Source organism: Ptychodera flava, unplaced genomic scaffold (assembly GCF_041260155.1).
Source record: "Ptychodera flava strain L36383 unplaced genomic scaffold, AS_Pfla_20210202 Scaffold_28__1_contigs__length_4768798_pilon, whole genome shotgun sequence".
Lineage (NCBI taxonomy): Eukaryota > Metazoa > Hemichordata > Enteropneusta > Ptychoderidae > Ptychodera > Ptychodera flava.
In genome coordinates this window covers 2,200,190-2,223,299 of record NW_027248350.1, presented here as the reverse complement: position 1 = coordinate 2,223,299, position 23,110 = coordinate 2,200,190, and the positions used below count along the sequence as shown (strand labels likewise).

General features: G+C 35.8%; 1 protein-coding gene across 1 annotated transcript in view; it reads right to left on the bottom strand.

Moving 5' to 3' along the window:
• Positions 1 to 849: 849 nt before the first annotated feature.
• Positions 850 to 23,110, bottom strand: part of LOC139127064 (uncharacterized) — a 39,639-nt gene continuing 17,378 nt past the window's right edge. The window contains exon 9 of the mRNA XM_070692989.1: positions 850 to 3,652. Coding sequence (XP_070549090.1) covers positions 3,300 to 3,652 — 353 coding nt within the window. The 3' untranslated portion in view covers positions 850 to 3,299. The remainder of the gene's footprint in view (positions 3,653 to 23,110) is intronic.

Below are 23,110 nucleotides of genomic sequence, written 5' to 3'. Positions count from 1 at the left end.
GACTGTCAAATATTCCTGTACAAACTGAACACCTATATTTGTGTAATTTGCAAACTTTGAAACTGAAACGAACATCGATGGCAGCAACCGTGGGGCTACGGCGCCTCATCTCTCGTGAGAATAATTATCAGGCTTAAGCTTACATGACCGTTCTCTCCGACACAGGAAGGCAACCATATTTGATATCGATGCAAAAACTCTCTAATGAATTTCTCTGCCGCTGATTTTGTTTTCTTTAAGACGATGTGACGACTTATTTTTAAAATTAATGTGCACTCAGTAGAGCTGGCAAAGTCACGCTGTGCGGTGAACTAGAGACACTAGTCGCTGGACGATGGTACATGCTGACAATATTTCAAATCTTAGAGCAAGTCACATGTTTATTTATCACGACCACTTCACCGTTAAATTCACTTATTTTTAGTCAAGAATTCTTTTAAATAGAAGGACAGGAAGAAACTTAGATAGAAAGAAATGGTGACCATTATTGCCCCTGAAGTAAAAGAGCGATAACACATACTCTCTCTCTCTCTCTCTCTCTCTCTCTCTCTCTCTCTCTCTCTCTCTCTCTCAGACCATGCCTTCTCCTAAGCTTTTTACTAGGGATGAGTACAGCCACTGGACCATGGAATTAAAACAAAACCGGGTGGGGAGGGGGGGGGGGTGAGCGGCGATATCGACGATTGGCGCTGCAAACCTTGGGCTTTACCAAACTCCCATAAAGTGCAACCTCGGAAGATATTTGTACGGTCCAGTGTTAACACTATTAAAGCTTACTCCGTGTCCTTCCTGTCTGAGTCGTGCCAGCAATCTTATCATCAAAATTATCATGAGGGTCATCATGCTTAATTAACGTTTAATTAATTCATTTATTCTTCAAACTAATGAGCAAGTCAACATACAGATCTAAAATAAAACGACAAAAAAGGGACAAAACACACATGCGGATAAAAACACAACCATACCCACGACAAAATCTCCTATAAAAGAGAAAAAGTAAAATGAATGAAAATTGATATTCCTGATAAAAAAGAAATAAAACTGTACAAGGAAGAGAATGTGTCAACATCATGGGAAAAATGTCGTTGAAAGCTGACATTATTTCTGATACAAACTAGTTTCTTCTCAAATCGACTGTGCTACAAACTTGTTTGCATATGCAACAATCCTGAACACATCAGTTTGTGAAATTATATCGTCTGATATACAGTACAAAGTCAGTTTTACAAACAAATTATTGACAAACAAAACAATATACATGTCTGGTTAAGTATAGCATATATATCAATGAAAATTAACATTTCTCAGTCGACAAAGTAAGACCAATATTATCAAAATGTATCTGTTCACAGGAGACGAAGTTACAGTAATAATATCACAACATCGCTGAAAGGAAGAGGCAATAAACTACAAAACTGAATGTCCAATACCTAAAACCTAAAATACAGCTCCTCTCAACGGCAAAACCAAAATACATTCACACAATCGTTATATCTTTTTTATTTTCTCATCAATGTAGCTATCCTAGAAGTTGTACCTAACTTGTTGTCTTCAAGTGAATGGTATGCTTGAATTTATTAATTTCCTGAATGAATATCTGTAATTTTATTGGTTTTTGTTTTTGTACACTAGTGACAAAAATAACACGTCGATATGTGATAGGACTTTTCCGAATACAATAGCTGCTGTGTCGCCTAGCAACCAGCTGATCCATGGACGTCGGGCGGTGAGGGTGCAGACAGGTTCAGTGACCTGGCGGACTAATTTGACAAAGTTTACAAATTGCCGTACAGCTGTATTCACGATCAACACAATCTGGGGAGTGATTTTGTATTAATTGATTGGTGTACAAAAGTATTGCACATTTCGGTTACAAACATAGCTTACATGGACAGAGCAACATTTTTCATGTGCACTATTTTTTCACGGCGGATGCAGTCCGTCAGGCCGAAGTACACACCTCACGCCAAAACATGGCATCAGTACTGGCGACTCGATCACATTGTGATCTCCCTGGAAATCGTAAAATCTGGATATATTACTGACTTTAGAAGAACGATTTTGACAGATTCAAGCGTGGTACACTTTAAAGAATCTACAGGTAAAGTTTGAACATTGTATCTATTGATTTGCAGCAAATATGACAAGATTTGACAGCGATGCTTTGATCAATGGTTTCAATGAATACAACTGTCAATGCAATCATGTATAAAATTATCAAAACACAACTTGTAAAAAATATGAAAATTTCAAAAAGCTTTGATTTTCACTTTCTCAGCTTCATTACATTCTGACGTGAAATTCTAACCCTAACATGCCATGGAAAATTTCAAGCATTTCCAAGAAAAACCATGATAATGTTTACATTTTGCAATGCAATCATCTCAAACCATTGAATACAAACAATACCTTCATCAATTTTCAAAAATATTCTTTTAAACAAATATAAAATTTCAACTGATCATTAAAATTTCCACTTTCCCAGATCAATTACATCAAGACGTAAAATTCTAACCCAAACATGGCAGGGAAAATATCAACAATTCTCAGAAAAATGAGAATATTTGTATTCTTGCATTCATTACAATTGCTCTTCAACAAACCAGAATACAATTTCTTGACAGTTGTACAAAAATTACTCTTTTAAAAAAGTACAAAATTTCAAGCAGTGACTTCAATTTCACTCAGCGTCTTTTCTTTACGTCCTAACGTAAAATTCTAGCCCAAACTTGGCTGAGAAATATTGAGAGTTTTGGTGAAAAAAGAGGAATTTTCACTTTGGATGGTGTTGTTGTGTTGTAGAGTTGTATTTGCTGCAATACTTGCATAAACTGTCTTCTCATATTTCTTACGTGTAAATTACACGCACAGTGTCATCACTGTAATCTGTATAAACTATTCTACCGTCTGCAAACACTGCAATGAACCCAGGCTTTCCATCTACAGTTACATCTGTCAGGTATTCACCCTGTGCACTAAAGATCTTTACTTTATTCTCATCTGCTACATAAATATTTTCTCCAATTGCATCAACACTGACTCCACGTGGCTCTACTAAGTGTTCATGTCCAAATGTGTGCAATGTGTTGAGATTACTGTCCAAAACATAGATACAATGTTCATCATTACATGACACTATGAGTTGATATTTGCTATTCATGGTAATGCAGGGTCCTCTGAGTTGTTTACTTGAAATCATTTCACCAGCCTTGCTGTATTTGATCACACGGCCACTATTATCGTCTGCTATTGATACAAACACTGTGTTGTCTGGACCAAGACATATCACAAAACCTTCTTCAGTTGTCACCAATATCTATTATTTGTTTCAATCTACTCTTTGCATCGCACACTAGAATGCATTTGTTGCCATGGTCGGCAATGTAATACAAATTGTTTTTAGACATTTTCACATCTGTTGGTCTGAAAATATTTGGCAAGCCATGAAAAGTGATTGTTGATATGATCTGTGCAGTGTCTGCTGTTACTGTCTTCACACTGCCAGGCTGCTCATCATCATCATCGTCATCTCCATAGTCACTGACAACTACTTGTTCATTCTGGTTTATTGTCAATCCATATGGCCTCCAGACTTCTCCTGGTCCATTGCCTTGCCTTGACAATCTTCTGACTGTGTCTTTGGGAACAATACCTGCCATTACAAATGTAGGTCAAAGGTCATCACAGCAGACTACCTTCACAAAAGCTATTTTTTGTAATCAAAACATGACCTTGACCAAAATTTGTTACCATGGCAATGACAGAACATGACTCTCAACCCATAAAGTAATAATTTAAACCCCAGTAACCATGGCAACATAATGAAAACAATATTTTCATTTTCTTTTTTGTAAAAATAATGCCAATGTCCTTGCATTTGAAAGAAAATGAGAATAAATTCAAACAGTTGATTAGAAAGAACTGGTTGGTTAGAAATAAAATGTTCACTTGCAGTTGTGTTTCTCTTGAACAGAGGGATTGTTTTAATTATGCAATGAACAATTACATTTTTTGATAAGTTCAGTACTCCTTTATTTTTGAATGAATTTCAACCAAATTTCACACAGTTGATGTTCAGTGATATGTTTACACAATGAAGATGATTTTCTGCCTGGACTTGTAATTTTATGCAAATAAGCTGATGAATTAGGAGAATAATGGAAAAGGCCACAACTGTTTCATGTTTGGCTGAATTCCAACCAAATCTGATACAGTTAATGTTCATTTGGATATTTACACTGAATTTGATTTTCGTGACAATTTTTGAATTTTTATGCAAAAACTGATTAATTAGTGTGAATATTAGAAAGGCCACAAGTGCTTCATTTTCTGATGAATTTCAACCAAATCTGGCACAATTGATCTTTTTATTTATGTAAACTGGCTAATTAATTAGGATTAAAATGGAGAGGGTTGCTTCTCGTTCGGTTTTTGATTGATTTCAATCAAAGTTGACACAGTGGATCTTTGTTGAGACCCTTTATGATGTCCTAATCAATTTTTTATTTGTGCAAATAAGCTGAGTAATTAGCAGAAATTAAAATTTATGCAAATCAGCTAATTAATTGAGACAGGTTGAGACAGATATCACTTTTCAGAGTTTGGATGGATTTTTAACCATGTATATTTACTGTTGTTTGATCAAACAGTGCACAAAGCATTGCAATTATTGATATCAGGTAGGATGGCCATCAACAGGGATAACACTTTTGTCCTTTTGAACAGATTTTGATTATAGCTTCAGCGGTGCGAGTACAGGGTACTTCTATTTTTTATTTTGCAGTGTTCAAGTTATCTTATTTGATGGGTGAAAATTACATCCTTTTGAATGAATATTATGAAGTGTTGTCCACTTTGTCTCCTCTCATATTTTAGGTTTTGCACTTTTTGAATTATCACTCTGTTGCTTTAATGCCACTCAGCTGATTGATGTCAATAATTTGTCAAAAATGGTACTCTACCAATATTTTAGGTCTTGCTGGACATTTACACAGTTGTAAGCTAGCGGTAACTTTTAATGATTTTTTTCACTATCACGTGTTTTGCATATCAATTGCAAGTTCTTGTTCTACTCCCCTCAATAACGTTTAAGCATCAAAATCAATGTTTTTGTTTACAGTAATTCTAAACCAGAATTCACTTGTCAACAATACCAATGCAGTTTACACATGTACAGGCTGAGTTGACAAACTGCAAGCAAAGTATCTCAACATCCTTCTTGAAGCTTAGCTACTGGCCCATTCAAATAGCAACTGAGTGTTTTGATATTATACTTGATGCAATACTAACCAACTATCCATGATATTGTTAGTTTTTCATATTGCAAGGTTTTCCTGTTCTTAAATCAGGCTAATAATTGCGCCATGGTGATTTATTTTGTGGGCTGGTGATTATTTAAGTCCTATGAAGTGTGTCCAGTTGTGAGAACATAAACTGTTAACAATTTTCAGCAAATGTAGAATTGAAATATCAATTGACATATCAAAATCACTCCCACATAGGCAACCAACTTCCTGTAAACAGCTGTTCACAAGAGGTTCAGTGGTGGAAGGGCATTTATTTCATTCTATTAGTTGGATGGGAAGAGGACAGATCTCTTTCATAAATTCTAACAGTAGGCGGGGAAAATGTTTTTATTTTTATTTTCAGCGGACTTTAGCAAGAAGGAAAAACTCAATGACATGTGTTTATGTGAACGTAGGGGAACTTATGTCATGTGTAGAGGGCAATGGGATGTTCTTGTGATGGGGAGAGGGGCACAGTCGCACTGGAAAATTTGGTTATGGGGAGGAGAGTGAGAAAAAAGTGTGGTTGAGCTCCAAACCCTAATTTGTGGAGAGTATCAATCAGCTTCCTTTCTCCCTCCAATTTATTTTGCCTAAAATTCTTTTAAATTCTTGAACTAAACTTTGAAAAGCTGAAAACAAATTTTAGCAATTTCTTGAAAAGGCTTGGCTGCCCCTGTCAACAGATACATGGTGCATGATTTGCCATTGAACGCAATCTAGGCTATGCAGGGATCATGTAACGGAACACATTTCACAGAAGTGTTTCCAGCTGACATGAGGTCAGGCATGGGTCATTGAATGGGACATGTTTCACAGAGTTTGCAAAATGTACAAAATCAAACAGCTGCAGCCAGTTTCGTAAAAGACCAAGAGTTTTGAAGAAAACGATCAGACATGTTGATTATTTTTTTAATTTGGCCATTTAGAAGTTAGTCATCATTCTTCCAGGAAAAAAAGTTGGGTATTGTATTTGGTCAACCAAACAAAGTATTTATGCAAGGAAATATTGAAGTAACAATATTGTGTAATTCTTTGACTACAACCAACACAGTTGGCTCAAGAGTGCGCCCAAGGTGACCCACAGTACAAGAGAATGAGGGACAACAGGTTCCGTCTTGTCGCAAGAGCGTGTCCTGGCTGCAAGATTGCCGTTGTCTTTAATATTAGACTTGGTAAAATTTGTCTGTTCTTTGTCAATGTTGACAGTTTGCTGGTGCTTTTATGTTGAAATATAAGGAGTTCTTGCAATGTTAAATCTCACTAACGTTTCTTTTTACATATTGGAAGTCGGAATGTTCAGGGTTTATCTAATAAGTGTTCTGACACTGACTTTGCAAGAGTTATTATCAATTTTGATATTGCATTTATTAAAGAGACTTGGCTTTCCAGTTCTCATGATCTGAATTTATAAGGTTACAGTTATTTTCGTTTGGACCGTAATACTTGACACAGGTGTAGTAAGAGAGCTACTGGGGAATATTATTTTCTTTAAATCTAGTCTCAAAAAGGGTGTTCATAAACTTGGTTCAAAAATTTCTGATTTATTTTGGATAAAGGTAAATAAGAATATTTCTGTTTGAAAAAAGATATTTTCATTTTTTGTGTTTATATTCCTCCACAAGGGTCTGTTATGCACACTGGAAATGACTATTTTGAGACCCTGCAGTCTGAATTGTTGTATTCCCTTTTAGGAGATGTTATTTATTGGATGGCTTTAATGCAAGAACAGGTAAACTGCAGGATTTTATCAAGTATGGTGACATTATTGTACTGTCATAAAGAATTTCATAAATTTTATTCAATATTTTAGAGTGTTTGATTTTATACATATCTTTCTGATCACTGTCCTATCAGCGTTGTGTCAACAATGAGAGGGTCGATGACCTTCAAAAGTGCTGGCAATGGAGTATGTCCAATCTAGGCAATATAAAAATTGATCAGATACCGTGTAGCTCAGGTGTTTTCTTACTGGTAATTTAAAACACATTCTTTGAGTTCACTGTACTGGCTTTTTATTGGTGTCCATGCTCAGCAGTAAATGACATTAACTCTGAAACTTGAGTATTTAAGGGGAGACAGAAATTTACCTTTTCTGAATTAAGGAAAATACTCTGATCTGAGAATGGATTAAACATTGGATGGCCCATCCTCCTGTGATAGAAATGTTGTCAATTAAATGCCATAAAGATATATCATTGTGAAATTCTGAACAATCATGTAACAATTTTGCCCTAAAACAATCCAAACCAAAGGCGAAATGGTCAAAGAGAAAAAAATTAGCCTACCGATACTAAGGTCAGATTCATTGAATTAAAGAATAATACAAAGATAATAATAATGCATTTTGTTTCTGTCATTGACTTCAAAATGTTATATTTGTGAACATCGATGATTGCTTTTGAGCTGAGAAGTTTGAATGTTTGGTGAGTGCATTCAATTGTTTGAGTCATAAATGATAATTTTGGTAATTAATAGAACTATACTGTAATGTATAGTTTCCAGGCCAGTCAGTTCTTCATTTGCCAAGGATGTAAATGTGTTATTGAGCCAAAACCTGTACATTTTTTCACATTGTGCAATATTAGGTGATTAAATCATGTTTACATTTTTTTCAAGGGCATTCAAATGTTCATGTTTCTGTCTAAATCAGGATATGGGATAAGAAATGCCATGCCTCACTCTTTTTTGACCAACCTGATCATGGTGACACCAGGAGCTATGTAGAGTAAGGGTAAAAGGCATATTCCCTTCAATTTTTGATGAAACACACCCTAGCAAGCACATTGTGCATAATGTACAATATGTAATACTATTGATGATCACCTAAACTAAAATGTGACCTAGTGTTATTGGATTATGGATTGGTATGATTGCGATTATTTTTTTATCCAGTATTCAACAATCACATGAGACAGGACATACAGGCTGCCATCATGAGTTGACAACTTAAATCATGGGCAGGTTAACACAAATAGGGGAAAACAAGACAATGCATTTTACCAACTGAACAAAAAATTCAAATGTTTTTCAGACACAAAGAAAGCAAGATAAATTAGATGACAGAAAAATATATTGTAGAATGGGATCTGAAAATCATATAAAACTCCATCAGAATTACACGTAACTGTCGTTATATTTTGAAATGCTGTGCTTTGTTTTGTATTATTCATTGCATTTGCAAAAATTGTCATGACTGCCCGGTGAAAAAATATTTCTCAAGGTAAAAAGTAACTTGCATGATTGTTTTGTGCTTGTGGGAGGGCGCTGTTCATAGATTTGCATCAAGTGTATGTATGGTGAGACAGGATCAGTCTAAACACTGCCTATCACTACTGTTTGCAATAAATATCTGCATGCTAGGGTAGCCAAACTCATTAGTATGTTATCACTCCAAAAGATTCCAAATTGGGATGCAGCAACAAGAGGCATGGCAAACCTTACAGTTTTGTTATGTAGAATAAATGAAACTTCAAGTTATGTGATTAAACTCAGAGTTGACACACACACACACACACACACACACACACACCACACACACACACATATATATATATATATATATATATATATATATATATATATCTGTGTGCATGTACACAGTTATTGTAAATGCCATCCCAGGCAAGACAGTGCAAGATACAGCTCTCTCATACACACACACACACACACACACACACACACACACACATATATATATATATATATATATATATATATATATATATATATATATATATATATATATATATATATATCTGTGTGTGTGCATGTACACAGTTATTGTAAATGCCATCCCAGGCAAGACAGTGCAAGATACAGCTCTCTCATACACACACACACACACACACACACATATATATATATATATATATATATATATATATATATATATATATATATATATATATATATATATATATATATATATATATATATATATATATATTATATATATATATATATCTTGTGTGTGTACACAGTTATTGTAAATGCCATCCCAGGCAAGACAGTGCAAGATACAGCTCTCTCATACACACCACACACACACACACACACACACACACACACACACATATATATATATATATATATATATATATATATATATATATATATATATATATATATATATATATATATATATATATATATATATATATATATCTGTGTGTGTGTACACAGTTATTGTAAATGCCATCCCAGGCAAGACAGTGCAAGATACAGCTCTCTCATACACACACACACACACACACACATATATATATATATATATATATATATATATATATATATATATATATATATATATATATATATATATATATATATATATATATATATCTGTGTGTGTGTACACAGTTATTGTAAATGCCATCCCAGGCAAGACAGTGCAAGATACAGCTCTCTCATCACAATTGTTCCCTTAACTCCCGTTCGAAAAGGCCCGGGATCGGGATTAACACGGGTGTGAAGAAGATTATGAGGCATTTCTGTCTTTTGTCTTCTATTGAAATTGCAATTTTTATATATTATATATGCTTCTACATTTTTGGATTAAGTCTGCACGGGGATTTGAGGTTCAATATGTCAGATGAACTTGATTGATTTTACTTGCACCTTTGCTTTTATAATTTACAAATTAAACAAGATTGTTACAACCGCACTTATAAAACAGTTGTCAAAAGTTGAGCTATTTATGGTCATTAATGAACAAATCTGTCCTCAAAGTAGTTTTAAATATGTAGCTTCATGGTATAATTCATTAATCAACCCAAGAGCCCATTCTGTTAAATTGTCAGGTGTCGGAATTTCCGCCCACATTAAATTTAATATATCTAATGGTTGATTGTGCTGCGAAGTTCACATATCCTGCATTTTGATGTGGCTGAAGGAGCAGCGCCCTCTGTAGGCTGACATGCACTGTAGTTTGAATGTAGGTTACTTTCCAAGTGACAATAGAGTTGCATGCTCTCCGTTGATTAACTTTCTCATAGTTACTGCTTAAACATAATGAAATTAAATTATAAGACAGTGAACCAATGTATATGTTTTTCTACTTGATTAATTGTGTTGCCTATTTTTCTGACACTTTCAAGGTCATTGTAAACAGGAGTTATTGTACAACTTCAACTATTTAGTTTCATGCAATGAATTTGTAAAACATCTCAATTGTGAACATGACATTCTCAAAGAAATGAGTTTTCAAACTTCAGAATATTATTTGGAATAGAGCAGGTGACATATTCAGATCAAAAAATTTTTGCAAGAGATTATGATCTGCACCATCATAAATAATGGAGATATACTCAGCGTTACCTTTTGTAAATAGTGGTTAATTAGGTGACATTCAATGAGTATGTAGTGAGGTTTGCCTTTGCTGGCTTCAGCTTTCTTCGTCGTCTTCTTCAATTTTTTTTCTGGATATTCTTAGCCCTCTTTGAAAAAAAGCTCTTGCATGTAACTATTTCAAACTTTCAGGGCTTGTTGGGCCATATGAATACTCATGCACGTGACTCTTTCATTTATTCATTCATTCAAGGATCATGCAACTTGCATGAAATCATGTATTTAAATTTGGTATGCCACCTCATTTGAATAAAAATTGACCAATCATAATATAACACTCTTTTTGGGCCACAACACTAAGATACCACATGCCCAATGTTAAGGTCATTTATCCTATGTTTATTGAAAAGAAGGTTTACAAAATACTTAATTAAAAAGCATAATAAATCTATCTAAGCAACTACAGTGGCTAAAGGTTTGATCCCAGTGCTTATGAATTGATTGGATAAATATTTCTTTTGGTAATTTTCGGCTGACAAAGTTGAATTTTTCTCTGCAAATATCGGGACAATATAGGTTTGATTCATTAGGAATATTGGTAAGTGTGGGACCACATAGTATATTCCAAACATTTTTGATGACCTTGGATGACCTTAGATGAACTATAGGGGCTACAGGTCCTGTTTATTGGACATCAGTAAAAGCATGAGCAAAATATTTTCCAAATTTTTTTTTGGATGACCTTGGATGACGTTTGGCTGACTTCTGTACTTCCCAGTAACTACAGGGTCTACAGGGTTTTTTCTGTGACCAAGTGGTAAAAAGGGGCAATTTTCCCCAAAACCTTGTGGATGGCCTTGGATGACCTTTAGCTTACTTCTTTGCTTCTTAGCAACTAAGGGGTCTACAGGTCGTGTTTCTGTTTCAAACTTTATGTATAAATGTTCAAGAAATTTTGATGACCTTTGGTGCCCTTTGACCTACCGGGTATTTGATATATTTCAGTAAGAAATTCCAAAATTCCAAAAAGAAGGACTAAAATATTTTCCTGACTTTTTAGATGACCTTGAACGACCTTTGACCTTCTTTTACACTAGCTAAACTACTACAGAATCAAGATGTTTTGTTTCTGTTACATACACTTGGAAAAAGTATTTTTCCCAAACTTTTTAGATGACCATAGGTGACCTTTTACCACCTTTTGCATGGCAACAGACTTGTTTGTTATACGTCAAACTGGTGGCAGTGTAGTAAAAAAGTGCTGAAAGAAAGAACAGTGAAAAATATTGCAAACATACAACTGGTGGCCCTTTAATTGTGTATAAATCAAATTTTAAGCTACCCAATAGGGTTGAAATATTTTTCTTGCATATAGACAAGTCTTTAGTGGGATCAAAGTTTCTTCTCAGGTTTCTTCATGACCTTTGACATCTTTCGCATATCTCTGCAACCATATTAGATGCAGGACTAGTGAACAAGCATGAGGCATCTCATGGATATCCTCTTGAATGACCTGTTTACATCATTATTTTTACACATGTCGGATTGTAGGTTAAGTATCAGGCAAAGAGGTTTGTGTTGTTTTTTTGCACTTGGAAGAGGGTTTGACTAAAGTTTTAGATGATGGTTGATGACCGTAGCGCACATCCGCGTATTAAGAGGCATATAATATCCAAGCATACAAAGATTATTTTTTACTTTCAGATGATGTTTTGACCTGCATTGTGCCTTAAGTTTTGTTGAACACAATGCTAAACAAATTTTTGCTCCAGATAGAGCTGTTTTTGTACGTTGATCATTTTTAGATACGGGTTTGGTTTATTACTACTTCAATCAACAAAGTTTTGTGGAGAAAATCAATGTAAAATATTAAATCCTTTTTAATGGACAGTTTCCAATGTGCACATCGGTTGACATATATGTTCATATTATGATGAAACCTGCACTACATACCAGTACGGGTACCTGTAGAATAGAGGTAACCAAAATCAGGAAGAAAATGATCTCAATATATCTTCTGTAACAGTATGGATATAACCAGTGATTGTCTTGTATTCAAACAGGATTAAACTTTTAATATTCAAAAGTTAGATTTACCGGAGGCTTGAGTTTGTAACTTTTCATGGAGAGGTTGTGTAATGATATGAAACTTAACTGATGATAAGGCCATATATCATACTTTATTTTGCATGGATTGTTTAGAGGGCATGGACATCTACAGGTTGTTGTTTTTGCAAATGTCATTACATCAATGATATGATAAATACCATCAATCAGCATATTTGTGAAAAGTCACAGGTCCAATTTTTCACTACTGCGCTCTCATTGCGACACAAGTAAATGTATCTTTCTTTCTGTAATGTGTGTTTTTCCACATCTAATTTTTGCAGACAAGATGCAGCTAAAGCTACAAGGGTGATGCCAACTTGATTGAAAGGCATAATTGTGGACTGGTAGCAGTATGATGAAATGTTTGTAGCTGAGATTCCTCAGAAGATAGATATGGATCCGATTGTGCTGGTCACATTGGTAATGGGTCTGGAGTCATTTTAACTCGCTAAAAATGATTCATTCCACTGGCTGTCATTTCGACACAATAGGTTCAGTAGGCTGCACCATCTTTTCGTCTCCAGGAATGTGATGAATGCGGCAGGAAATCTTCATCAATTGCTAAAGTTATAGTAATTTATGTTGATGCCATAACTTAATTTAAGCAACCTGCATCCTGACAGTCATGCCAAAACTAGGCTCTATGGGCATCTGGAGATCATATTTTAGGGATTAATTGATAGTTCCTTGTGTAATACTTCCACCAAAAACATGCCAAATTGATAAATGTTATATTCATGTGCCAAGTAAATGTTATGTTCATGTTCCAAGTAAATGTTATAGTGTCTATTTATAGAAGAATGTATTTAAATCTTGAACACAATATATCATTTGATAGAAATATGCATCCACTGAAATGACTCTGTTGTAGAACATATACGTCATCATACTGACATCTGTAAATATCCTAGCCTATATAAACCATGCTCATGTGACATTTCAATTACGACTAGACATCAAGTGTCACTCTTTGAATGAGAACATCAAAAAAATTTTTATGAAGCTTGGGTACTTATAGTTTACGTCTTTTATGAAATTTGATTTTTTGCATATTGGTCACTTGTATTTTATGTAGGGAACAATAAAACCTTTAATATAGGTGTGTATGCACAGTGTAAGGTGTATCTACTGCAAAGCCTGATGCAGTGAATTATGTGGAAATAAGAGAATATTAAACTTGAGTACCGAATTACGCTGACTGTTGGCATATATGCTAATGCACTCACCAAAGAGGACTAGTCAATAGAGGGATATATGTATGTGAAGCACATTAAATCTGGTAATGCTGATGTTCCTCAACATTCCATCATCATAAATTTGGTAAAATGGCATGTCATTCAGATAACTAGAATGTAATATTTGGCTTGCGATTTTAAATTTTAACTCGTATGACCACACAATGAGCTATTGTAGTACAAATGTCTGCCTGTCTATCTGCCTGTGTGTGTCTGATGGTGTGATCTCGAGAAAATCATGGGATTGGAATCTAATCTGGTAAGGAGATCCTTTTTGCAAATGGCAGAACTGGTTTACATTTTGTAGAAGTTGCTTGCACAGTTGATAATCATTGTTTTACATAGCTCTTTTTTATAAATGATATTCTCAGAATGATAGCGTCATATCTGATAAATCTTTTAGATGCAATAAATGAATAATTGCACATGACAAAGTGATGCCAACATAGCAGTTTTATGACATCTTGGCATTGCTCATTTGCATATTAGACAAACATTATTCATTAGGAATATGTCTATGGTTTGGCTTGACTTAAGTTATTGAAACTTGCTACAGATATTAATGATACTATGATATAACGTCAAAGAAAGTGAGGTAGCATTTGTATCTGCATAATTACTAATAAGTGAGCGATTTAGCATTTGTACTTCATCTTATTACTTTAACATATACAGTATATATATATATATATATATATATATATATATATATATATATATATATATATATATATATATATATATATATATATATACCAAAACTTGTTTGTATCTTCTCAGAGGGGTAAAGTGCTCGATGCAGGGATGTAGAGCAATATTACAATAAAAATGAGAACACATCAAGTATGTTTGGTACCTATTACTCGAGTTTCACGCATACACGCGATCGTCAGATAGTTAAATTTTATTGTGTGAAATTGCTTCAGGTGCTTACATATAAGTATCAGGTTGGGTCAAACATTTGGTGTTGTGGGTTGGATTGAAATTTGACAAGTAAAATTTGTTTTCGTGTCGGCACTTGGAGACCAACTCGGAACGCTTGTTTAAAAGGCTAGATTTATCTTCATTGATTATGAATAGCTTCTCTGTAAGGCAAAGGTTGCATTTCTTTGACACATTTGAGTAACTGCTTGCTTTTGATAGGATTGACCATGATATTAAATGGTTTGCCCTGAGATTTCAAGTGGCAATTCGGCTATTTATAACTCATGCTAATTAGTCCCCATGGACACCGCCCGGGGGGGGGGGACTTATAGGTTTTGTCATGTCCGTGCGTGCGTGCGTGCGTGCGTGCGTGCGTCCCATGTATAAGACCAAGTAAAATAAAAATTTAGTTTCTCATCGTATTCATATCGCAAAAAGGATGCAGTGACACAGTTTTTAGCCGCAAGGATGAAGTCCAGGGGGCTTATAGATTGGGTCATGTCCCTCTGTTCACGCAGATATCTCAGATATTTTTACAAAATGTCACGTGACCTCAGTGACCTTTGACCTCAAATATACATATTTGTCCATAACTCAGTAACCACAAGTGCTACACCCTTCATATATGGTATGATGGGACACCTTATGACGCCACATATTGTACCTCATTAATTATGCACATATCTAATTTTGAGCGAGCCAATAGAGCTAGAGGTCTGATTTTTGGTATATAGGGATAACTTAGCAATACAATTTTTTTGACAAAATGTCACGTGATCTCGATGACCTATGACCTCAAATATACATATTTGTCCATAACTCAGTAACCACAAGTGCTACACCCTTCATATATGGTATGATGGGACACCTTACGACGCCACATATTGTACCTCATTAATTATGTGCTTATCTAATTTTGAGCGAGCCAATAAAGCTAGAGGACTGATTTTTGGTATATAGGGATAACTTAGCAACACAATATTTTTGACAAAATATCACGTGACCTCAGTGACCTTTGACCTTAAATATACATATTTGTCCATAACTCAGTAACCACAAGTGCTACACCCTTCATGTATAGTATGATGGGACACCTTATGACGCCACATATTGTACCTCATTAATTATGCGCATATCTAATTTTGAGCGAGCCAATAGAGCTAGAGGTCTGATTTTTGGTATATAGGGATAACTTAGCAATACAATTTTTTTGACAAATGTCACGTGACCTCAATGACCTTTGACCTGAAATATACATATTTGTCCATAACTCAGTAACCACAAGTGCTACACCCTTCATATTTGGTATGATGGAAGACCTTATGACGCCACATACTGTACCTCATTAATTATGCACATATCTAATTCTGAGCAAGTCAATAGAGCTGGATGTCTGATTTTTGGTATATAGGGATAACTATAGGAAAGAAATTTTTTGACCAAATGTCATGTGACCTCTATGACCTTTTACCTAAAATATACGTTTATGTCAATAAATAAGTAACCACAAGTGCTATGTCCTTTATATTTAGTAGGATGGGAGACCTTATGACAACACACGCTTTACCTCATTAATTATGCATATATCTAAGTCTGGGCAAGTGAATAGAGCTGGAGGTCTGATTTTTGGCATATAGGGATTAAAGGTATACTATCACCTGTTCCATTTTGCCACAGTTACCATGGAAAGAGAAAATCTAACCAATCACAGATTTTAAGCGGGTGGCCGCTTCTTAAAAACAGTGCCCTCACATGGACATTTTGAATACCAAGGAACGCCCCTTTGACCATATATGGGCATATTTAGATTACAGGTGACTGTATACCTTTAATTAGCAATACAATTTTTTTTAAATGTCACGTGACCTTGATGACCTTTGACCTTGATTATACATATATATGCATAACTCAGTAACCACAAGTTCTATACCCTCCAATTTTGATAGAATATTAGACCTTAAGATGTCACATCTTGTACCTCATTTATTATGCACGTATGTATTTCTTGGCTAGCAAATACAGCTAGAGGTCTGATCTTTTATCCCGATTTAGAACCATAACTTGGACATGCCTCAAATGTTTCAAATTGGGAACAACAACATAGACCTATGTGCCCATAGATCTCAACATATACACTCCAGTGATACTTCTTAATGACCACATTTCCCTGCCCCATCAAGACTAATACTCCTATTACAAGTAGGGGACTATGTCATTGTCAGTGACTTGTTTTCACAAAAACAGAGAAAAATAGTGGCAAATGTTGCATTACATGACGTCATCAACTCAATGTCTTTTGACTCATGAGAAAAAAGTGCCAAGCTTGGCGCTTTCATCACAGGATATGGCATGGACCGTCTTCCGATGGGTATGACTTTGTCATTGACAATCACAAAAGGTTGTGCGTATTTCATAACTATTATTTATGTTACACAAATATGCACAGCCTGGCGTGAAGTTGAGTGAGTGGACAATGCCATATTTGGTGTGATTGAGGGAGGCGGTCAATTGGGAACTTTACCAAGCATAATTTGATTGGTCATTTGACTGTATGGCAATAGTGTATTTCAATTAATGCATACATCACTTCTTCTCTGGAGCATTTAAAGCTTTGATTTTGCAGAAAATCGCGAGCAAGCCACATCTCCATTTGAATTTAACATAGCCGCATTATCTTACGGTAATTTAAGAAGATTGTGAAAGTGGCTTCTATGTCCAGTAAATATTAAACAACGTAAACAATTCTATTCATCACTTGTGATATTGTGTTGCAAATGTCATAAGTCAAAAACTTAAACATTTGCTCATTGCATATATTTATCACATGTTTTTACGGGAATCAAAACATCTTGGAAAAAGTCAAATACTATTCAAAAGTCCTAAGAACTAACACATCTCATGAAGTTTAATATTTGCATCATCGCTGGTCACCTGAAGTGTTTTGAGGTTGGGACAGCATTTGAGTTTGTCTTGAAGTTTGATGGGCATATTGTAATTTACCAAAATGTAAATCTCAGGAGCAACAGTTTACATGCATTTTCTTACTAAGGTCAATGGTTGATGAGAAACATTAAACTCTGGAAACATATGACAGCTGTATTTCAAATTAGACTTCCTTGATTTATGAGCTAATTTAATTTGAGATTACCTAAAAATGCTCAAAAAGTGCAATGTTTTGTAAATAAGGTAGTCTTTGATTAAACTGTTTCAGCCTTGTGTGTGGAATAGAGGCTCTATTACTACGACACTCCTGCCCTTTGCAAATGGGATTTGTACAGAGTCCTGTATTCAGATTTTTTATTTGATGTCTATGATAATCCTATTTTTTTGTTTTCGAAGCCTTAGGGTAATATGTCCTTTTTAGGTCGCTTGTGCTCCTATTGTGTTTCCTGCAGTTCTGCTTTCTACCTCATCTTCTTCTGTTAATGCTTTGCCCTTGTTGAATTAAAAATCCGTGACTAGCAACAGTGGCAAGCAACTGTCTCAAACTTGCAGCGCTTTTTAGGCCTGATGTTTACTCGTAAATATGACTATTTCAATAAAGTTGGTCACGTGACTTTGCTAGCCTAATGTTTTGAATTTCACATTTTGCCGAATATGCAACGACTTTTTTCTTTTTCTCATTAACAAAAGGGTCAATGGCATTGAAATGTAGAATATAACATCTTGGTACTGTGGCCTAGAAAATTTGCTTACAGATTTTTGATTGTCACGTGACTTTTCCAGCCTAATGTTTTGAATTTCACATTCTGCCGAATATGCGTCGATCGTAACCAATAAAAAATCTGTAAGAAAATTTTCTAGGCCACAGTACCAAGATGTTATATTCTACATTTCAAGGCCATTGACCCTTTTGTTAATGAGAAAAAGAAAAAAAAGGTAATTAAATTAAAACCTTCCATTTATTACGTAAAATAAGTGTATTTCAGCAACTTAAGGGTTTACAGATTTCGACGCTGTTGCTTATGAGTCAGTGTATGACAAAAATTGTTTTCGACAATTTTTGGATAACTTTCAATAACCTTTGACCTCCTTAAATCTACAAGGGCTATAGAATTTATTCGTTTGTACAGATGTAAGTGTGACCATTAACCTTTTCAACATTTTTAAATGAACTTTTAAGTAAACCACGAGTTACAGGTTTCATTTCTATTGCGTATGATTTAGTGTTGGACGTAAATATTATATTCAGAATTTTTGGATGACACTTACCTTCTTTAATGTATCTCAGCAAATCTAGAGCAACCAGTTTCTTCTTATTGAACACTGGTAAGTATTTGACTGTTAAATTATTTAAACATTTTGGATGACCTTTGCCTGCTTAAATATATGTTAGCTGATAAACAGGCTACAGGTTTTGTTCCTTTTGATTATGGCCCATCAAGTCATCCTATCTTTTAATCTTATGATCCCGGATGAACTTTGAGCTACTTTAACGCATATCATTAACTCCAGGGATAATGTTTCGTTTTATTTTGCCTAATATAAGACTAAGAAAATAAATATTTTCTAAATGTATTGGATGACCTCACATGCCCTTTTTTGTCTCCTTATTGCATGTCAAAAACTTCAGGGACTACAAGTTTTGTTTCTACTGTTGAATGGTATGCGTAAAACCGTTTTTTTTCCAACCATTTTCTTGACCTTGAATGACATTGCCCGACTCCAGTGTATCTTAGGTACTTAAGCGACAAAAGGCGTCTCTCTGGTTCCTTTTGCCTTGCTTGCGGCTTTAATGTTATAAATTGCTTTGGACAAGAAAAATAAGCATACAAAATATACAGACTAATGGGCTAGAAAAACACTTGTATACATGATTAAGGGACCGTTCAGTTTTTACGGCCGGGGGGCCGGCAAAATCCAGGGGGGGGGGAGGGTCATCGTAATTTTGGAATCCGCAAAGGGGGGGTCATCGCTTTTTCACTGGTAGGAAAGGGGGGTCACCACATTTTCAAAAACATTATACCAACAATAAAGTTCACTTTATGCCATGGCCATGATCGACCCTCTTTACCGGCGGGCCGCCTTCGGTGGCCCACTACAATAAATATACATTATGTATTACCCATGACCCTCTTAACGGGCAGACGCCTTTGGCGGCCCACTCCATTAGGTTTACTTCATGCAATGGCCATGATCCGACCCTCTTTACCGGCGGGCCGCCTCTGGCGGCCCACTACAATAAATTGACTTTATGTAATACCCCACGGCAATCTTACTGTAAAATTCCCAATTGAAGCCGCGGCTTGTACATTTTTGAGGGACCCCTGGGATCACGCACTGAATAATGGTAATGGCCGCGCGCCTTCAGCGGCCCTGTCCAGTAAAGTCTACTTTATGCAATAGCCATGATCGACCCTCTTTACCGGCGGGCCACCTTTGGTGGCCCACTAGAATAAAGTTGACTTTACGTAATGGCCCATGACCCTCTTAACCGGAGGGCTGCCTTTGGCGAACTACTCCAATAAAGTTTACTTTATACAATGTCCATGGACATGAGTTGTCTATGGAAATGAAGTTAAAAATTGCCTTACAGTCGTCCTAATAACAGACGTTTCAATGGATGTGGCTGAGAAGGGAATGTGGCATCTCTGCTACACGAATAAAGTAAAGGAGTTCAAATCCAAACCATGCGGGTAAATTTGACATATGGGTTTTGGTTATTTTTCAGGGGGGGGGGGGTCATCAATTTTTTTCGTCTGACAAAGGGGGGGGTCATCTTTTTTTCACAAAAATGCAGGGGGGTCTATATTTTTTTGAACACCGGCGACAAGATTTTGCCGGCCCCCCCCCGGGCCGTAAAAACTGAACACTCCCTAACTGGTTATTAATCTCACTCTGTGATGGTGTACTTGAATAAACTGTACATTTACAATGAGTAACTTTTTTATTTCGAATTTCCTTTGGATGCAATATCCAACAAAATAGTAAGTGGTGCATAAAAGAAAAGGAAGATAAAAAGCGTTATGTCTTCCATCAGATCCATACTCTTTTATTGCAAACAAATCTTAATCCCTACCGACTTAAACACTTTTCTAGTGTACTGCCACATGGCTAGTCAGGAAATGGCTACTGTATTCAAAGCCCGTGTAATATACGATTGACTGAACCAATGCTGTATTTATTACCAAAATTAAGGCGTCGTTAAAAACATATTACTGTTGGGGAACATATCTTCACCGTTACCAACTAAATCGGTATGATGTTGTTTAGATGCGGTCAATAATCGTCAACTTGCTAATCAGACAGAAGAAATATGAACTTATGTTTATGGAAGAATATCATTGATACAATTAACAGGTAAGCAGAAGATACACGAGCAGTACCAGCTAACGAAACAGGCCTGTCACTTTGTTTGGGAGGAGAAAAGACAAAGCAAGAATTGAAAGAACTGCTAAATGAAAGTACCACCTGTAAATATCATGCTTCAAAAGATTCTACCCCGATACACGTAACAATAGCGTCAATGTTACAGTATGCAGACAAGGGAGGATGGATTTAAAAGAGCATTGGAAGCTTATCCAATCGAATAAATGTTATCAACTTAATGATCTGCGTAAGGTCCATAAACGTGACTTTCCCCTTGGTAGATAGTCAACAGTGTCAACATTATGACATTAAAATTGCCAAATTTCTGTAGGAATAGACCACACACAGTGTCATTAAATTCCTGCATTTTTCTGACAATATGAAGAATACGTGTACTAGGGAATATCGAATGAGGTATTCTGAGGCAGATGCTCTGTTTACAATGTATCCTGTTTACAAAGCCCAATACAGTATTTGACTTTAATGACAATGATTACAATACACCTCCGCCTGTAACCTATCGTACAGTAAGTTTCGGCATCAGAGGGCTCGTAGTCCAACAACACTGGCGCAGAATACAATATCTTGGGGTTTTATTGAATGCTCTTTGGCCATTGTCCTCATAAGTTTTATATAAACACAAAGATAAGAAGTAGACAATAGTGGTCGACCCCATTCCTGATTTTGAAATTATATTGCCGAAGTACAATTTCTAGCACGTGCACTGCGCTGTGTGGGTCGAACTTTCGTTCTGTGCGCTTTATGAACGCGCTGAACACGGTTCCAGTCTGCTCGTGATCGCGCGACGCAGTGTGTGACAGGGTATTCTCAAACACTAGACTTTAGGCTATTTCACTTAAATTCGACAAGAAAAGGTGTATAACAATAAATTATTTGCAAAATACTCGGTTTTTTGTCCCCATACATCCACTATAGGGAAAAGGTGCGTGACCAGAGCGCCGTTCGGAGTCTTTATGATTCTCGCCAATGAACGGCGAGTCTTGATGATTCTCGCCAGTGAATTTCAATTCTCGCTGTACTTAGTGAGAATTTCCATTCTCACCAGTGAGAATTTGTTCTCACACTTGATTCTCGCCAAGGAGTGCATTTCTCACCAATCTCCAGTGGAGATTAAAATTTTCTCACCGACAGCGGTGAGAATAAGAACAGATTCTCACCGATTGCGAGAAAGCATCAGTTTCTCGCTCTAGTCACGCACTTTTTCCCTATAGTGATCTTACACTTTGGTATTGTCCTAGACTCAACGTATCACGTGCAATGTACTTCGACATAAATTACGATTTACTAGGACATAAATCTCGATGCTTTGTGAATAACTTCATATTATTAGGCCAGACTTGATGTTATTTATCAGAAGTCGGACAGTGATATGAAACATAAAATTTGCCTTACAGCAAGAAATATTATCAAAAGGTTGCATACAGGTATGTGTTAGTTGCACGTATTTCACGATCAGCACCGGCTTGGAAAATGCTTTGAGCGGCAATAGGTTCTCCTGCGTCGCCCCTTGTATGAAATGTAAATGTGAACCATCCAGTAAGTACAGATGTCTACACATAAATCATTCCTCAAATATGATTGTGCAGTATATTACAAATATGCATGTATGCTAAAATTTAAAAGTGCTATGCTAATAAAGTGATAGCCCCTCTCAATTTCCTTGCTTCCTATAAAATTTATGACAGGACATGTTCAGAGAATATAAGTCCCTTACATTCATGGATAGAGCGTAAAAGTTATCGAACATGGGTATTTTAGCTTTCCTTCCGAACGGTCATTACAACATAAATTTGAAGTAGCACAAAGTCTGTTTCTTCCAGCTGATCATGTTATTTTACCGATCAAACTGACGTCAAAGCTGCGAAATACCGCGTAAATTTTGATAGACAAAGGATGGGAGTGTCATGCATTTGCAACAGGACATATTTGGTGGAAGGA